General features: G+C 34.7%; 1 protein-coding gene across 2 annotated transcripts in view; it reads left to right on the top strand.

Annotated features, from left to right (window-relative positions):
• MPL (MPL proto-oncogene, thrombopoietin receptor) overlaps window positions 1-20,601 on the top strand; it is a 427,873-nt gene that overhangs the window by 272,157 nt on the left and 135,115 nt on the right. For both annotated transcript variants that reach the window (XM_044085406.1, XM_044085407.1), the window contains 2 exons: window positions 11,995-12,163; window positions 13,237-13,348. In XM_044085406.1, coding sequence (XP_043941341.1) covers window positions 11,995-12,163; window positions 13,237-13,348 — 281 coding nt within the window. The remainder of the gene's footprint in view (window positions 1-11,994; window positions 12,164-13,236; window positions 13,349-20,601) is intronic.

Here is a 20,601-nt window from a genome sequence, read left to right on the forward strand (position 1 = left end):
TGCAATGTTTTCAAAACAAATAATAGTTTAGCATACATGCTTTCTTAGTTTAAGTCCAGTGAGAATTTTCAAATATATTTTTATTTATACAGCCAGCACTATGTAACAAAACAAATTGCTTACAATGCTGTATTATATAAAGACAAACAGCTGAAAATGGAACAAAGCACTATAAATGAACTCTATTCTCTCTATGTAAAATCTGAATTTGACATGTAGAGAAAAAGATACAAAGCTCAGAAAAAAAGTTGTTGAACAGTGATCTGTCAAACAGAATCATTGAGGATTCTACTGTAATAAAGTGATAGTATCATTACCTAGCCTAAAGATAGTCTCATCCAAAGAAGTCTTTTTACCTCTGTCCTCTTCCCTTCTCAGGCCCATCACTGAATACAATGCCCCCATTCGTATGTATAAATCTAGAGAGACCACAAAGATAAATTACCAAAACAATTAAAGGACGTAAATCTTTGAAATACCCTGAGAGATTAGCACAGCTCTCACTAGGCAGAGTAGCCTACAGGCTGTTTTAAGATTATGTGAGCCTTGATTTTGAAGACATGAAATGCACAATCCTATTTAACCTTTCTCTTTCTTTGCAAAATCAGTGGCTTTACAAACACCTGCACTAGGAACCTAAAGCTACACCAACAAATAAGGAAAACTCACTGTAGAGACAGGTTCCTAACTCAATGTATTCCCATTTGAATAAGTTACCCCTGCAGGTCAAACAAAGAACCACTTTGATTAGCTTTAAGGTTATTCTAGATGATTGGATGGGCATACAGAAATTTATGTTGGGCATGTTATGTACAGCCCTGCCCACGATGAGAGCTAAGCACTATTAAATACTTATAAATGGAGGCATAACCCTTTAAGCATGTCTACTTAAAGATTTATATGGCTAGGCATTGTATGGCCTTCCCCTCTGCTTGCCTAGCATTGTTACTATGTTCCTCTGTACATGAATGATTGCTGTTTACTATTAGATTTACAACCATATTTGTTTTCTTGGGTGAGCAAATGCCATCAGAAGTAAGGGATAAGTTGTGACAATCCTGTTCCTATCTATTCCCTAACTATGGGCTATGTGGTGGTTATTTCCTCTGCATGGGGTAAATCACAATCTTTAAGCAGAATGATAGTGCAAGTACATTCCTTTCATATGTACTGTTTTGTTACTTGTGATACAAGGCTGTCTATCTTTTTGAGTCTATGCCTTCCCAAAGTTCACTGAAGAAGATGTAGTGTGTTCAGAAAAGCAGGGTGGATAAAGGGAATACATCCTTATATAAGCTTATAGAACTTTAAGGGTTTACTTGTACTTAATACAAATAGTAGTAAATCTGCAAGGTAAGACACAACTGTATATGTGTATGTATATATATATATATATATATATATATATATATATATATATATGTATATATATTGAGGTCCTACAAATAAAAGTCCTTGACTTTCTTTCCTACACTTAGACTCAGACTTACACTTAGGCTTTTCTAGCCTTAGAGGGATATGTAGATATAAAATAAGTCTAGTGTTATCCTCTTTTGTCAATTTCAACAGACCTAATACCAGTGTCAAGGTCAACAGCCTCAAAACTTCCTTTGTAGCAAAGACTTCACAGCCCTGGTAGACAATTTTTTATTTGTTTGTTTTTTACATCAAAAGTGCTGTAATTTTATCTTTATATCCCTCATGATATTGGGAAGAATAAGTGGAGTACAATGCAAAGCAATAAGCTTAAGGATGATTAATATGATTCCAATAAAGGCAATATCGCAACATGATGAGTAAATGAGTCTCCAAATTGCAGTACAGCAGCTATAGCAGGACATGTTTGGAGAAGTTATACCACAGGGAGATGTTTTGGAGCCTTAGGAGAGTTGTTTTAAAGTCCAGTTAGAATTGCACATCAAAGGAACAACAAATGAATGAGCAGAAAAGAGAGAGTAATGATGTCACTGTCAGTTAAGAAATTAATTATCTAAGGGAAGGCCTGCTTGAGGTAATAGAAATGGACAGACATATTAAAATTTATTTATTTATTTATTTGCAGTTGGTTTACCAGGATAGTCCATTGGGCCTAAAAGAACCCGTTTTCAATGGAGTCCTGGGGAGAAAAGCTCCAAAAACAGACATACAGAATATGTGCATACACTTGAAAAAGCTCTTAAAGCAAACTAAGGTGAAAACAATAGAGCTAAGATACTTATACAATGTAAAAGAGAATACAGTCATTGCTTATGCATTTGAGGTACATTCAAAAATGCGATATATTAAATGAAGTACAATAAATGGGAGGTGTGTTAGAGCTTTAAAGAGGTAGGATTATATTGTTGTATAGTGTGGTTAGATTTGAAGGAAGTAATAAGTATATAGGCTTTGTTGAGTAGGAAGTGAATAAATGGAGGATGAAGGGTTCCATATTTTTATGATGGATGGGAACAAGAGCATTCCCATTGGGACGTAAGATGAGTATGAAGAGATTTTTTGAACGTATAAAGATTAGAGATGGTACGAATGGATGGTGGGAGTGAGTTCCAAAGACGAGCTAGGTTAAAGGATAGTAGGTTTTTGCCTGGGGGGCGTTTTGGTTTAAGTATTTCTAATAGGTTTTGATTGTTTGACCTTAAGACTCTGTCAGGTAAGTGAAACTTAAAAGCAGAAGACAGGGAGGGACAAAGAGAGGGGTTGTTAATGAGCTTATGGGCTAGGGTAAGCTGAATGGAATTGAGCTGATGTGGAAGTTCAAGCCAATGTAGTTTTTGGAGAGAGGAACAGTGATGGGTGGATGACCTGTGGCCGTTGGCGAACTTGGCGATTTTGTTGTAGCAAGAGGAAAGTTGTTTCTTTAGAGAGGACTGAATATTAGTTAGGAGAGGTGATCTGTAGAGAAGGGAGGGAATAAGAAAGGAAGAAGACAAAGCGATTTTAGAGGTCTTTGTAAGGTATTGATTTTGACGGTAGAGCATACCCAGCTTTTGGTGGGTTTTTTTTATATTTAGCTGTAGTTGGGAGTTGAAATTAAGCTGGTTATCAATTTGAACACCAAGTAACTTAGTTTCAGATACCAGTTCTAGGCTTGATTTGTTTTGATTAGTGATCAGGAATTTGTTTGTATCAAAGGGAGTAGTTTTAGTTTATTATTGTAGATGGTGTGATATAAATCCTGATCTGTGTTGATGTTATATGTTGCTTTTGCCACATCTGCCTTTCTAATTGAGTTTTTGATGATCTATTCCCTTTTCTGTTGTCTTCTAATACTGATAGGTCTTGTATTAGTTGCTTTAAAGTTTTTTTCTATTTGATGATTTGACTAGTGATCAGGAATTTGTTTGTATCAAAGCTAATAGTTTTAGTTTATTATTGTAGATGGTGTGATATAAATCCTGATCTGTGTTGATGTTATATGTTGCTTTTGCCACATCTGCCTTTAGATGAAATAGATGAAATAAAAAGATTACATAAATTGAGTATCACTCAAAGTGTTTGAAGACTGGTAAACAGATGAACACAGTAATTGGGAGTACTGCAGAAGATTTGTCCAGTGTAACAGAAATAAATAGAATATACTGTTGTACAGCTAAACTAATAAAAGATAAAGTGCTACCATAAAAATGCACAGTAACAATGGAGAGGATAGGAATAAGTAGAATGCCAAAACTGAATCATCAAATAGAAAAAAACTTTAAAGCAACTAATACAAGACCTATCAGTATTAGAAGACAACAGAAAAGGGAATAGATCATCAAAAACTCAATTAGAAAGGCAGATGTGGCAAAAGCAACATATAACATCAACACAGATCAGGATTTATATCACACCATCTACAATAATAAACTAAAACTATTAGCTTAAGCAGAAAAACATAGAAGATATGCATATAAATGTAAAGCGGGCCTATAAAACAAGTAATTAATTCATTGATAACCCCAAAATGATTTTATAGAGAAATGGGAAACAAAGCAATACTAACACCACCTAAGAAGAAGATATTAATACATTTTGGAGAAGTATTTACAAAGACTCTACTGAACACAACACAGATGCAAGATGGATAGAAGAGTTAAATGAAGCAGTATAAAATTATTATACTGAGGGCGTGAAATGGAATGAAGTAACAGTCAGAGAAATTGAGATAAAATTAAGAAAGGCTCCTAAATGAAAAAAAATGCCATATCCAGATGCAGTACCTAACTTCTAGCAAAATGTATGAACCATCATTTAGCCCTGAGTAAAAATATTTATATGCACATCCTGACTGGATACCAACCTGGATAACAAAAGGAAAACAACGCAGTCCACCTTAGGAGTGGCCATTCTAACAACTAGAAACCAATACATTGCCTTCTGAAGTATACATAAATTGTCTGCATTAAATCTGCTATATGCATAGTATAGTCATTTAAAAAAATGTAATCATGAGAGTAGAACAAAAAGGTAACAAAAGAAAATCATATGGAACAAAAGATTATATGTTTTAAGCAAAACCATAAAATAGAGCTTTAAAAAGGGGCAGAATTAAAGTATGACATGAACAGATTACAAATAAAAAAGCATCCCATATTAATGGATTATGGAATGTTTACAGATGTGTAAAATACAACCCTACACCAATAAATTACAAAGCAGTCACTATGAAACAGTGGCAAACCACTTTACAGCTGAGTCATCATAAATGGTACATTATTATTCCAGGCATAAAAATCCAAAGGGGTTGTATTCCTGAAGGATTCTTTGTCACCACTGTTGTTTTTGCCTTTCCCTTAACCCATTAAGCTGTTTGCTTTATTGGCTAAGCTAGGCTATGGCTAAACTTCCAGAAACCATACTTGTCAATGACAGTGCATTTACTTTTTGTGAATAATCTAAAACTCGTTAACTCACCTGTATCATCCAAAACCACAATTGTAACAAGATAAAACTTTCTCACATAATATAAGAATAACTTCTGGTCTTGATAAATCTGTAAAATTAACATTTATAGCAGGAAGGCTGAAGTTACAAGAAAATATCAACCTTGGACATACTGGAGAGACAGGTGTATAACTGGAAGACTATGCCTTCTCTGGAATAGGCTCATGATCCATGTGAAGTAAAGTTCTTCCCTGAGCCAATTCAAGTGTAACTTGGCAAGTGGATGGAGAACAAGAAATTCATCCCTGGTTTATGTACACAAGCAGCTTGTAAATGGTTCATCTCCTAGGTCTCTGCTTGTAAATGTTTCATCTTCCAAGCACCTGCTTACACTTATCAATGGTACCAGAACTTGTCCGTGATTTGGGATGCATGGCTAGGCTTACAAAGGCCCCATTTATTGTTAGCCTACTACACAATATGAACCTACGTAAGACAGAAGAACTTGAATAAGAGGGAATATATAAATAAATGAGAAGAGATGAAGGACTGGTAGTAAAATATGAACAAATGAGAGAAAAGCTTAGTGAGGAATATTTTAAAATTCTAAGGCTACTATTAAAACTGTTTTAACTTCTAGGAATAATGTTCAAGCTATAAATCAGCTTGCTCTTCCTGGTCTAACATACAGCTTTAGTGTGATTGACTGGCCTCCAAAAGCATCGGATCAGTTGGACAAGACAACAAGAAAAATACTTCATGATTTTCAAATAATTTATAAAAATCACAGCAAGGCAAAATGATATATCCCTGAGTGTGAAGGCAGTATGGGCCTCATTGGAACTGACTATATGTACCCTGCTGCACTCATGGGACTCATCATCAGATACAAACAAACTGAAAGTTTTAAATCATAAAGGAAAACAAGTCTGTGATGTCATATTTGCTTATGTTAATAGAAGCATTTTGGAATGGAGCGGGAATGGAAATGAAACCATAAGTGATCAAAAATCAGGTAGCAACAGAAAAAAAACAACAACAAAATAAAGAAAATAAAGAGCATGACAAGAAAAGGAAAGAAAACTGGAAAAAGCCCAGAATTACAGAAAAGTCCTGCAACAACCACATGCTGATCAAGGCTTGAAGCATGAATGGATAAGAAAAGGTGAATTTAAATGAAAAGATGAAAGATTAATAATGGCAGTTCAGCTCAGCAGACTATATACACATTTGTTTACATGGTCTGTAGAAAAAAGTTGGAGATACAAATGCATGTTCTGAAGTCAGAACTAGAGACAGTTGCACATCTTATTGTTGGTTGTGATACAGTCATGGCTGAGGGTCTGTAAACTGAAAAGGACAATAACATGGCAAGGCTGTTGCATTGGGAACTGTGCAAATTATACACAGGTTGCTGAGAAGTAATGAAACAGTGAACCATAAACAATTATTGAAAATGAAGAAGTTCTGATCCCGTAGGTTCATCTGACACCAACAGTTAAGAAAACTAGATATAATAGTCAATGAAAAAAAAGAAAAAATATCTTTAATCATTGAAATATCTACAGCTATTGATTAATACCAGTATTTGCAAGCAATACTACAGCAATACAAAATAAAGACACATAGTTCCAATCATAGTGGAAGCAACAGAGCTAATGAAATGATTTTTCAAGCATGCATACATATGCTGCCAATGCATGTAACTCCTTATGATTTGCAGAGGGGTGCAATTCTGGACAGAATTTGGATGCTGAGAAGAGCACCCTTGCCAAACACAAAGGAATTAAGCAGCACTAATTTCTTACACTTTAATTGTACCCTAATTCAGGAATGGTGTCAATTCCTGTCTTGGCATTAAAAACTCAAAACATTTGAGGAAATTAAAAAAATAATGAAAGAAAATACCAAAAAGAGTGTTAACAAATACGTAGATGTTAGGAGACGGGATCAGACATAAGTAGTTTCTGACAGTAAAATTGTCAAAAACTGCCTTGCTCTGGTTGTAAATGTGATATAGAGACATGCCAGTTAGCCAATATTGAGACTTTATTTTGTCACAGGTCACATGCCTCTGAAGGACAAAAGGGAATGTCATTGGAGAGGGGACTTTTAGCACAAGCTGGGAAGGTATTTAATTTCTAGATTATGTCATAGTATAATAATTATGTTTTGTACAGTTATACATAATAGAATCTAATTTAATTCTAACAGAGTCCACATAAATACAGTAAAGTTATAATGCTGCTGCTGAAACTTTACTGGCAAGATACATACCAACTTTATATTCAGTTGACAAAGTCTGAAAAAAAAATCATTGAATAATGGCAGCAAATCATGTTTGGTTCCAACCATTACCCAGAACGAAACATTATATTGATTAACAGTTTGTGTTCAGTCTAAAAGTTATACATATCCACAAACACGTGCTAAAGTAAAATGTATCATGGTCTGACAGTCAAAAAAATGTGCACATTCTTGAAGGCATGATTTTAAACACTTTTAAATAGTCCAACCAATTACATACTACAACAGTAACATGATGTGAAATGTGAGCTGTCAGGTATGCAGTCTGGAAACACTCGTACATGCAAAATGTGTGACAGAGTATTTGTTATATTACATTGTTAACCTTAAGACATCTGGTGCCTGTTGTACGGTATTTGTAAAGCCATTTGCAGTGAATGAAGTACATTATATCCAAGCATTCAATAAACTATGAGTCATATTACAGGTAAGACACTATTTTTATTAATAATTATAAATGAAATGTCCTTGCCAGCTCTGATGGCACAGACACATAAAGTCCTAACTTTGATCTAGGTTACCCAAGTAAAATTATTGACTTGGGCAGCTGACTGATCTGGCAAGAGAGGATGGGTATACCTATCTTGTGTGGCAGGAGAGGATGGGTATACCATTCCTTTGTGGCAGGAGCGGATGGTTAGACCTGTCTTGTGTGGCAGGCAGAGTGGAGATGGCTATGAAATACATCAATGCCCTTGTTAAGAGAAGTTAGAATGCAAAAAAACATGTCTTGTGGCCAGGGATTAGGCATGCCAAGCCATTGATGGGTGGTAGCCTGAAACATTAATCTGTATGTGGAAGACACTGTGAGCCCCACAGTGGTGTGCTTCATTGATTACTCTGCCCAGAGTGTGAGGTTAGGGCACCATAAATGCCTTTGCAGCCAAGATATTGGTGAAGACCTAAGCAACTCATATGGCTAACTGAATAGTATCTCACCCACCAGCTCACATCTCTGTAATTCTGGAGACCTCATCACCACAGAGGCATCAGTGGGCTTACATCTCACTGGGGAGGCATGATGTTCAGCAGGAGTGGAGACAAAACTACCTAAGAAAAAATAAATGAAATATTCTAAAAATATTTGTAGTTTATTTTAACTTATAGTTGTGCTGCTGTGCATATTGTTTTAGGTTTTATTAAGTGAGTTCAGCAAAAATCTGAATAGCATTATCTGTCACATCTACTTCCACTCCATTCTGTATCTCATAGAGCTCAATTCTGGATCCTACAGGTTTCCATCCGGGGATAGACCATATAATTCTTGAGGCTAAATTAGTCTGTAGTTATGTAGTTTTCCATTTCCATGCTAAAAATCATCAAAATAAACTACTTCACTTCAAATGTGTATTTCTATTTCTATTTTTTAACCAAATCAAAGGATAAAAAGGTTACACAGACAACCAATTCAGTAAAAACTGCAAGAAAAACTCAACCAAGCTAGAATTTTCACTGTTTGTGGAGGAATGACCATGGATTCACTGAACCCATGTCAAATTTTTAATTTCATTATAGCAGTTACTATAATCCATGACTGCAACATAAATATGCGGGCTTCTGTGGCTCGTGATGATGGCAAAAAATTGTTTGGCCACCAGATATATTAGTAACTACTCATAACAATAGTTCACACTGAAAGTTCCACACGAGCATGTTTATTTCTAACACCATTACCAAAAAAAGAATTCCCTTTCAATAATATGATGAAACTGTGCTCAAAAAATAGGTAGACCGCATATATGTGTCGATTGCTTACTAGTTAGTTAGCAGTAGGCAGAAACTGTGGTTATGAAATTTCAGTGTGGTCCTATCATGTTTTTTTTCTTAGTAAATTTCAGACTATTTTCTTCCAGTAAGAAAACAGTAACAAATATTAATTTGTACAACAGTCATAAAAGCACTGTTATTACAAGAATGAAAACCCTTCTAAATTGGCAGTTCTGTTGATTATAGTGTATTTAATATATTACTGTTAAAATAATTAGAAATAATGCAGTCCTAGCATGAGTAAGTAGCTTCTAAAGGGATTAGCCAGAGAGTCCTACAATTAACTGGTACCTACACATCTGAAGTAGTGTCCTATAAAATGAAAGTGTTTATTTTGGCTGAATAAAGGATTGGTTTCTAGTCTGGATTATTTCTGAAACTCAGCATTACAGGATCAGAAACTTTGTTTTTACAGGATTTTTTCTAGTTTTAGACCTCCATATCCACAGATCACTGAACACCAGTTAAGTGTAAGAATCTCTGGCTACTCCCTTTAGAAGCTTCATGCTTGTTACATTTCCACCCCCACCCCTGGGGCTGGAACTGGGTTGGACTAGCAGAAGACTTCCTTTTCAAAATGAGCCCCTTCTGCTTTGCTAGCATGAGGAAGTAGGGGGTCTCAATATTATAGATTCAAATTTCTATATGGAATTTATATGCATTCATTTCTGGTTAAATGGAAATGAATAAAAAGTTAAAATGCATGTCATTGGATATGTTTGATAAATAGATGCATAACTATTCATAAAACAACATATACTATGAATGCATATAGGTGAAATATTTTATTTCAATAAATGATTGCAATGAAGTTAAAATGTTTGCCCAATACTGTATAAAATCTACAGGACCAACAGGAAAATAGTTAAATAATAATTTTAATTAAAATTCAGATTAAGCAAAACATGAAATATTATAATGTTTACATTACAAGTGTTATGAAGTATTAATGATAACCTGTTAGTGATATTTTAATGTGTATTGTAACAAATGTTGAGGTGATGAATAAAGAAACTAAAAAAAATGAAACTAGTAAGGTCTGATAATACTTAAAATCCTGCACATTGTGGAATATAAATACTAAGACTAATAGAAAAGAATGTCTTCCATCTAACCATCAACAAGTATATACAGTGCACTACACAGCACAATGTGACATGTGATATATGTTCTTGATAACAGCAAATTTCCACACTCTAGATTAGTTTAGTTAGATAAACTTAAAGTTTATCATTTTATGCAGGTATCCCATCATCAAATACATTCAGTCCCCTGCCCATCTGCATAACGCTCAGCACTGCTATATTTAGTGCTATGATTTTGGCCTTCAGATTTAGTCTTGTTCCTAAGATTTATGATGTTTCCTGAAAGCTCAGACCTGTTTTATGGGTATATACCTAACTAAATAAATAAACTAAGCCTATGCAAAGACTCCCTACCACTAATAATATAGAACCTGGTATGAAAGACCTGCTATCATAAAAAATAAGAAATTGCTCCTCTTTCTGATCCTCTTGCTGCGATTTTACAAGCCTGTGCAATACCTAGCTGAGGACTGTCATCCAGACAGCCATGGAGGCAATGTTATTCCCATAGCACCACAGAGAAGACAACATTTATATTAGAGCCATAACCATGCTCTTACTTGCTGAAGTGAGAATCCATATCACCATAGGATGTCCAATCCTTTGCTATTGCTTGTGCTTGTTTCTACCCTCAAGCTACCATCTCCAGCTTGGGATTGCCAAGACCACATCTCCAGTCCTGGCCATTTTGGTGCTGTGAAATCCTCCATTAGCATTTAATGGCCAACAGAAATCATCAGTCCTTCTTCCCAGTTTGGGTAAACCTATACTAGCCCTTTACTTTCATCTTCCTTTGCAAATGTCTTCCAGCACCCAAACTGCAAGCCAAAGAATCAGGTCTGCAGTCTTCAAAAACAGATATATAATTATAAGAACAATTAATATCTCAAACGTGACTGAGATTAACAATAATTTATTCTGTAATAGTCTATTATTATCTGACGTTTATGTTTCTTTCAGTATGCATACAGGCTAACTCTGTTCCTGGAAATATATTTAGCTGTCTAGATCCAGAGGCTACCTGAGGCCTCCTATTTCCACTAAAATAGTATTTACTGCCTGCAGGAGCTACCTGTAGCTCTGCTTTCCTCTGTAACAGACTTGCTCTTACATTAAGCCCATGCAATGACTCCCCATAATTTGGCATTTTATCCTAAGTTAACTATATCAGATGACATATCCACTACTGCAAATTGGAAAAATGTTACTACTTCCATTTTATGTGCAATGTTTAATAAAGTAACAAATTAATATCTCCCTTTTGTCATTGACAAAATGCATTCGCTATTTTATTCATTCTCAAGTTATCTACTTAATCGAAGTCAGGGTAGTGGCAGAGTTAGAATCTAAACCAGCAGTCAGTATATGCGAGGAAGAAACTTACAATGATCAGGGTATCAGCACATCACAGGCACACGCTTGCATATACACACACACACACACACACACACACACACACACATAGACTTTTTCTGGCAGTTTACACACTCACACACACACACACACACACACATGCATGCAAATGGACAATTTAGAAGAATGATAGTTGTCTATAACACAAGTTTTAGAAGGTGGGAAAAATCTAGAGAAAATGACAAAAGCCCATGGAGACACAGAAAACACATATGGATTCCACATGTGAGGCAACTCTAACAGCTGCACTAATGTGGCATCATTTTACAAAACTGAATGTTGTGAATAATAAGAGGTTGTCATACTATGCTTGAAATGAGTACACAGCAAACCAGGAGAAATGGTAGTTCCTCATATTAATACAGACAGCACACTTCAAGAGTTACTCATTAAGTACTGACTATAAGAGGCTCGGGGTGTCTTCTTCAGAGGTGTGTGCTATAAAATGTCAGTAGCATGGATGGTACAATCAATGATTTATGTAATACCTGACTTAGTTTCTAAGATACTGATATTACTTACTTTAAACATTTTTAACATTTAGTATTTTTGTTTCCAGGTACTGCAAATAGAATATATTTACAGCAACTCATACCTTCTCCAAGGTTTACTTCCTGGGATCACCTATGAAGTGAAGGTGCGTTCAAGGCCAAATAATAATGAAGAAATAGATGGCTTCTGGAATTCCTGGTCACAAAGTGCTTATGCAAGAACTCCTTTTTCTGCAGGTCAGTGACTGCCATCTTTGGATGGCATTAGTGCAATGGTCACAGAGTAGCTTCCAGCATAGAATCGCTCACTAAAATGTGCGGGGGGTAGAGTGGGACTTGCCCCCTCCTAAAAAGAATGTGTAGACTGACTTTATTCACAATTTTGTCAGGTCCATGTTGTGATATGTTTGACTTGTCTGGTATCCTTGTGAGGAGTTTGGCCTGACTTCTCATAGTGGATCTGCAGACAAGATAAGATGACCCTAGTCACCAAGTGATCATCTTGCATTTGGTAAAAAGAGGTGGGTGAGTGGTAAGAGTGTAACCAAACAGAAATGTCTTAGTAGTCCTGTAGATTCATCTGCAATGTACAAGTTAGATATCCATGCCTGAATATTCATGAAAATCTGACAGTGGATATAAAGGAGCTTACCAAACGAAATAATTCACACCATAAAATCATATATGAATATAAAAATACATGGTGCTTTAATTGGGTTGTCTGATGAAGTGGTGTTTTACTGTGAAAGCGCTCACTTTAATAAAATTTTTTATGTTTTATCTGAGTTGGTTTTACTTGATATTTTGAGTTACCATTCTGTCTGCAGGAGCACTACGTCGGTGTGTTATATACAATTTTATTCTTTCCTTCTTTGGAGCTCCTTTTCCTGGTTTCTGCTGTTTTTACTAATAATTCACATCATAAAACTAATACTTTACATTTCAGCATGACCCACTGTGCTAACCTGTATCTGATGGGGACATATGGTGTTCAGGTAATTCAGTCCACATAATAATCCAATGTGATTTTTGAACAAAACCTGTGCTTGACAGGATGACAGTACAGAAATCCCTTTGTTCCCACATGGTTCTCTCAAGTGGACAACTTGATACCAGAACAATATTTTATTTACATAACTAGTTTTTCTAGAAGTGTGGCTGTAGATTTGGCAAGGTGGTATCATGAAAATATCTCCAAAACTATACATTATGGTAGTTATTCTTCTGATTTATGATATGCAATGTCCACAGAACACTGGGTGTCCTAGGAATGAACCTAAATATTTAATCTTTCTGTTTTAATTACCCAGATGATGTCAACCTGCACTGTTTCACTGCTGATCTAAAGTATGTAATCTGTACATGGAACTCAAGCAAAGAAATGGAGCCTTACAACTTCTACAGCTTATACTACCAAACCAGGTACAGTGTCAACAACTAACTAGTTTAACAGTACTGCCAAACCAGGTACAACTAACTAGTATAACAGCACGATTATGTAGTAACTTGATGCAATAGTTAGCATTCTAGAAACAATAGTTATACCCATGCAGTCAGAATGTCTGGTTATATTATCTCTAGATTGAGCCATGGCTGACACTTTTTCTTTTAGTTTGGTGTAGATAAACAGGTAAAGCATACAAGACAGCAGTTCATATGTTCTAATGCAGTCTGGGATATTACATCACTGTGACAGTGTACATCATTACAGACTGCACCACCACACCAAACAAAGAAACCACTTTAACGCTCAAGGACAAGAAATAAACTGCAATATAAAAATGGCACACTTACCAAAGTAAGAAACAAAGTAAACACCAGCTCTTTTAAGGCACAAACAACAGAACATCTAAAAGACACCTGGCTCTGGATTTGTACAACTCCAGGATGATAAACGTCCTGCATCTTCTATCTCCCATTGTTCCCAAGCACTTTACTCTTAATTATTGGTCTAAAATCTCTTCTCTGTCCTCTACCTCTCCCTCTTCTTCCTTCTACCTGTCCTAAAACATTTTCTCCCACCTCTTAATACAAATCCTCCATTTCCTCCTTTTCTCTACTTCTATCAAGTTCATTTCCAAATATGTTTATAGCTCTTTAGATGATGCTGCTATTAACTAATGATACTCTGTTTAAATGTTGTATATTTGTTGATTATGTTTATACCTCTGTTGATTGTTTGCATACCACTTTTTACTGTGTTTTTATGTCATGTGTTTTTGCAGAGCATTTCTCTCCAGAAAACTTGTGTAGAGCATTACATGATGCTGTTTTATTAATTAATGATACTTTGTTTAAATTTTGTATATTTGTTGATTACTTGTATATCTCTATTTATTATTTACTTTATGTAATGGTGGAATTTCTCTGGAGCATTTCTTCACAGGCATTAGCTGAAAAGGGGTAGCATTTTGACCAGTCAGGCTATCAAAGTAGACAAATTCAATAAAGAAATATAGCAGAATAACCAGAGGATTATAAAAAAACTCTAGTTAAAGAAAAAATGAGATAACCAATACAACATTTGTTTTAAGAAAACAATAACTATATTCTGGGCAAAAAGGCTGAAACAGTCAGTTCAGAATAAGGTATTTCAGAAGGCTGCTGCATTTACGATTAATTTTGGTGTAAGAGATGTACTTCGAGGGCAGACATGAAGTAGATTTCTTTTAGCTTATTGGCAGAAAATTCAATACTTTGATATAGTTTTTTCTATACAATTATAAGTGTGGCTGTGATATTGTACATTGTTATGTGTTCCTCCTTGCCGGGACACCATCTTTCTCCTCTTTGCATTTCTATCATTCACGTTCTTTCCATATATAAAGTGAAACATATGCATTTTGTATTGTCACTATATCAGCCATCCCTTTTTTTTTGAGTGATTTGATATCACTGTGAATTATGTTTGCTTTCTCATACAAAAGCAAAAATAATAGAACTTACCAAACTCTATTATTAATTAGTTATGCCTTACTTGTGACTGTGAAAAAACATTATTTCTCTTAGGCATTTTAATATCCACTGTACATTATATGGCCTAACAGATCTTTAAATGCATTGTGCTAAATCCCTGTAAAATGTATTCAAAGTAATCTAATTGGTGGATATTATTAATACAATCAGAGAACATAAAAGGCTTCATATCTTTCTTCACCTAGCAATGTACTGTGTTTGTATGTTCATATGCAAGCTTATTGGTGTCAACTCACAAGGACAATGGTTTAGAAAAAGGATAGATGGAAGGATAGATGGATGGATGGATGGATGGATGGATGGATGGATGGATGGACAGATGGATGAATGGATGGGCAGACAACAGACAGACAGGCAGATGGCACTGAGCACTGATAGATCAACTGGGAAGGCACTTCCCTTTATTCTCTTAACGCTTGAGGTATCTTTTGTTTCATATCATTCCACTCACTTAGTGTACACTTTGAATTTCAGAGTACTAATTCCTTTCTTTCTATCTTATTTTTAAAATATGTAACATCTCGGACTAGACTACTAGTCACTAGTGAGCCTAGGAACTGCTTCACAGGAATCAGCCTGGGACTATTTCTTCTGTTTTGTTCCTGGTGAGAGAAGGAGTAGACAAATGTTATTTCTTTGTACACCTAAATTTAATCAGTAATTGGAAAGCCTGAAAATTGCTTCCTAGGAGTCAGTTTCAGTTTAAAATTACTACTTTGCTCCTGGTAAGAGAAGGAGTAGAGAGTCACTGGTTCCTTCTGATCTCTGCTAGGGTAGTGTGTATGCAACTTCTGGTTGCAGTTTTGGTGAAAACTTCTGCAGGGCCTTTGTGCAACTTGCCTTTTTGTTGCATCCAACTGCTGTGGTTGTATCCATGGTATCTACTAAGAGAAGAGAATAACTGTGATGAACCCATAAACCTCTTGGTTAATATTACTTCTCAGAAAACAACTTGGGATTAGTGCTACTGTTATGCTTCTGGTTAGAGAAGGAGTGAGGGATCATTGATTGCTAGCTGGATGCAGCTGTGGTGAGACCAGCACTATGTCCACTATCAGACAGCTAACACCTACAGTAATCATCTCCAAACCTTACGAGCATTATAACCATACCTCCCAACTGTCCCGAATTACTCATTTTTTTACCAGGTTTTGGGGCCCAAATAATGGGGTGCCATGATTCCCGTGTGGCACCCCTTCATTTCCAATTTCTTTTCCTTTATTTATTTATTTTTTTCGCACTTTGAGCTGATGTCATTGTGCACGTGATGAAGTTAGTTCACCAGTGTTACCAGCCTGTTGGTATCAAGCTCGCTTGCGATGTATTTCCTGGTGGTTCAAATGGTTTGCAAGCGGGAATGATTTATTTTGGTGAAACGGCCGTTGGATGGAATGGATTTATTTTATTTAGAAGGCTGGAAGGAACAGATTTATTATTTTATGGTGAAACACTTTGTGAGCAGCCAGGGAAGGATTTATGGTGAAACGGCCATCGAACAGCATTGATTTATTTTATTTAGAATGCTGGAAGGAAGAGATTTATCACTCTGGGAAGGCTGGAGGCTCCAACAGATTATTGCTGAAACGTATGTAGTAATATGGTCAGAAAGGAAGAGTGTGTGTGTGTGTGTGTGTGTGTGTGTGTGTGTGTGTGTGTGTGTGTGTGTGTGTGTGTGTGTGTGTGTAGTTGTCTGAAGGTGCTTCTTTTATAATAACTGGAATACATTAAACTGTAGCAAGATTGTGACTTGAACCTTGTATTCCCTGTAGTAGTGAAGACAAAAATGCTGTGAATGGTATATGCTTTGCTGATCTATAGCTTTTGCATAATCTTTGACTAGGTTCTCTGCAATAAAATATTAATAGTGGACAGTCAACATAAGGTGTGATAGCACACTGCACATTGATCTAGTAGCATGATTTAATATTAATATTTACTTTTCATTTTTGGCCGTGCCTTATTCTTGTCTTTGGACTATATATGCTGGACTTTGCTAAACTACTAACTGATGCAACTGTTGTGAAATAGCCTTAAACTGCATTTATAATATGATGCCATTTAGGAGTATTTCCAAACACATTTACGTAAACAAATGTGCCAAATCAGTAATAAGATGCAAATTCCTTATGTATGTGTATTGTTTTCAATTTAGGAAACACTTCATTTAGAAGCATTTGATTATTAAGCAACAGTGCCTTCCTAGAGCCTAAACAGAGACCATTCTGTTTCAGACATAGGGTGTTGCCTTCTAAGCTGAGGGGAGGCAATATATCTGCATAACCCATGCCAGGATAATACTTCTTAACTTCTGAAGACAGAAATGAGTCCTGGCTTCCTGTATGAAATCATTCCCAGGGCATGCTACTTGTAATTGTATGTTTACCAGAAATTCAAATTTTTTGAATGAGTACATTGATATTAGAAGTCAGATAATTAAAAACATCAAAACTGGATTACATAGGAAAAATAGCATGCATGTTTTGAAATGTAATTCATAGAGAGCACAAATAAGGGCATGAATTTTAAAGATTCACCAAGTAATACATATTTCTTTTTTTAAGGAAATACATATTTTCTAAACAAAATATAAAAATTACATAAAGTTGTATAAAGAACATTTATTTTAGCAATCAGTACACTTTAAGGGAAGAAAACATAATTTTGAAAGAAAGATTTTATGTGAGTGAGTGAGTGAGTGAGTGAGTGAGTGAGTGAGTGAGTGAGTGAGTGAGTGAGTGTGTGTGTTGGGGCTCTAACAAGTGTGCTGTATTATACAAAGAATATAATTTAATAAAGTCAGGAAGGTGTATCAAAGAAAATAACACATGTATGTTTCTTTTGTGTGCAAGGGGCCAATGATTTGAAAACAGCCCAAAGGTAATCTTTATCCACCACTGGCCAGAATGCCAGATGCATTTTCTTTGGATGTGGTTTGGGTTTCAATGCTGTTTCAATGAATGTGAGTTTCAAGGGCAGAGAAGTTTTAATGCCAAGTCTATTTTCATTATGAGACAGTATTGCTTTGTTTAGCATATGTCTATTAGTGTTTGTGCATTATGCTGTAAAATGTAAAAATAAAATCCAAATAATCATTGTAGAAGTAAAGAAGTATGCACACATTAGTGTGTATGGTAAATGGGGTGAATAGCCAGGTAATGGGACATTGGAATGGCTGCAGGGGGACTCTAGTGCCATATTTTGGTTGTCTGTTCTTCAGTTTGCATTTGAAATTTGGTATCCCACAATTCAATTGGAGTGGGTGGGATTACATAATTATGTATGCAAATTATATGATGTATGCAAATTATATGTTAATCAGCGTACATATTTGTACCTATTTTTCATGGGCCTTGTCCAGATTTTTGATGAAGGTAATGTTCTGTATCTTTAGTGGGTATTTCTTGAGAATTTAAACAATTATCGGAGTTGTACTGTTGTCTAAACGCTTCCAAAATATTATTTAGATCTGTTACTTTTTTCTTAATATTAGGTATATAAATTTCTTTAATTTGTTTAAATTTGATTTTTTTTTGTTCTGTTTGCTAATTGTTTCTGGTGCTTTGGATTTGTAGAATAAGAATTTTATTTTCTCTAGATTAATCATAATCTTATGAAGTAATATTTCTTCATATTTACTATTGGTTTGTAATAGTTCCTGAACTAAGTCCACATTTCCTTTTTGAACTTCCAGATTCAATTTATCAGCTTTCTTTTGTAATTCTAACAAATCTTTATTTCAGGTTTTCCTTTTGTTAATGTACCAAGATAATACCTTTCCACATATATATATATATATATATATATATATATATATATATATATATATATATATATATATATATATATATATATATAATATATATATATATATATATATATATATATATATATATATATATATAGTTTTAATGAGTCCCAAATATATATTTCAGATGTCTTCTGTTATGTATAAGTCTAGAAATGCTTTAATTTCTTTTTCAAAAAATTCTTTAAACTCTGTTAGTTTTGTGACGTAAGAGGGTATTCTCGTAATGGGATTTGTATCTGTATGCTTAAGTTCTATCTCAAAAACTAGAGCATTATAGTCAGATAGTGGACAATTTATTATTTTAACTTTATCAATTTTTGTTATTAAGTCATTAGATATGTATATCCTGTCTATTCTACAGTTAGTTCTATGCCTGTGTGAGTAAAATGAATAAATTAATGGGTCTGGGTCAGCAAATTAATTTATATCTTTTATAAACATTGTGTCTGTGAATTTTAAAAGTGCCTTTGATATAGGCAGTTTTCTTCTTGCAGTTTTTGAATCTGTGTCCTTGTCATCTATTATACAGTTAAAATCTCCAGCTATTATCAGGCTACCTTTGGCTAAGTGGATTATTTCTTCAAAATTATGCTTAACTGTTTCTAGTCCAAGTCCTGGTATCCAGCATAAATTTGCTAAAGTATAGATTTTCTTATTTAATTCCATAGACACTAGACAAAAATACCAGCTGTATCATGATAGATGTTAACTATTCTGGGAGATATGATTTCACTACGGATTAATATAGCTACCCCTCTTTTCTTTTGTTTATATTGAGAGTTTGCCAGTACTGTGTAGTTGTTAATATTAATATTGTTTATATCTATGTCTAACAAGTGTGTCTCTTGTAAAAATACTATTCGTGGCTTATGTAAGCTTATATATTTGAATAAACGTCTCCTCTTATTACTATTGTTCAGACCATTGACAATTATAGATAAACATTTCATATTTTACTTTATGTTTGATTTGTATGAGAGTTTATGGAAGCAATTTTGACCCTTGGTTTTGTTTTATGGAAATGCTTTGATTTCTTCTTCATATATGTATTCTGTATATTTCCTGTAGACACCAAACCATTATAAAAGAAAAAATGAACTGCTAATCTTATGATTTCAAATTGTATAATATAATCCCTATCTCTATGAGGTAAAAGACCTCTTTGCCTGACTAGTAAAACTACCCAGACCTAACTTTGTGAATAGTATTTAGACTAATCTCTCAACCTATAAATCAGTATAACATTATTACATAGCTTAAAAGAAGAATATAATCAGCTAAAAAGTAAATATGTGAAAATGTGCATCTTGCCAGTACTTCAGTAGCATACACATTTTTTAGTGTGACAAGTATAGCTATATAGGTGATAAACAAGTTTCTTTTTAATGGAAAAGTGTCTAAGTCACAATGCAGTTCGTGTTTCATTGGCTGCTAATAAATACTTTACAGCAGCTGCCCTTCTAATTTTGAAAACAACCATAGAGGACATCTGAAGACTGCAGCAGCTACTAGTAAGATTTCCACCAAAAATGCCACCTTAAGATTCAGTTCACTACTCTCTGGGAACTGATGTTCATGATATCCTTACAAATACTTGTATAATGACTTTTAGATGAAATAAAAATCTAAGTCAAATATTGGTCAAAGTGAATCAAAAACAGGGCTGGGACTTGAAACATCTGGTTAAGAAAAATGTTAGCGTATAGTCATAACTAGTTTATGTAGCACCCAATTCAGTGACTCATTTTAACTATATCAAACCTCATGCTACATATGCGACAAACAGCCTGCTATATATATTTCACCATATAAGAAATGTTGTGAGCCTGACTGTAAATGTAGCATCTGCATTAATTTCTGAATGCTAGTACACAGATCTATAATTATCAAA

Source organism: Protopterus annectens, chromosome 10.part0 (assembly GCF_019279795.1).
Source record: "Protopterus annectens isolate FY-2018-M chromosome 10.part0, PAN1.0, whole genome shotgun sequence".
Taxonomy (NCBI): domain Eukaryota; kingdom Metazoa; phylum Chordata; order Ceratodontiformes; family Protopteridae; genus Protopterus; species Protopterus annectens.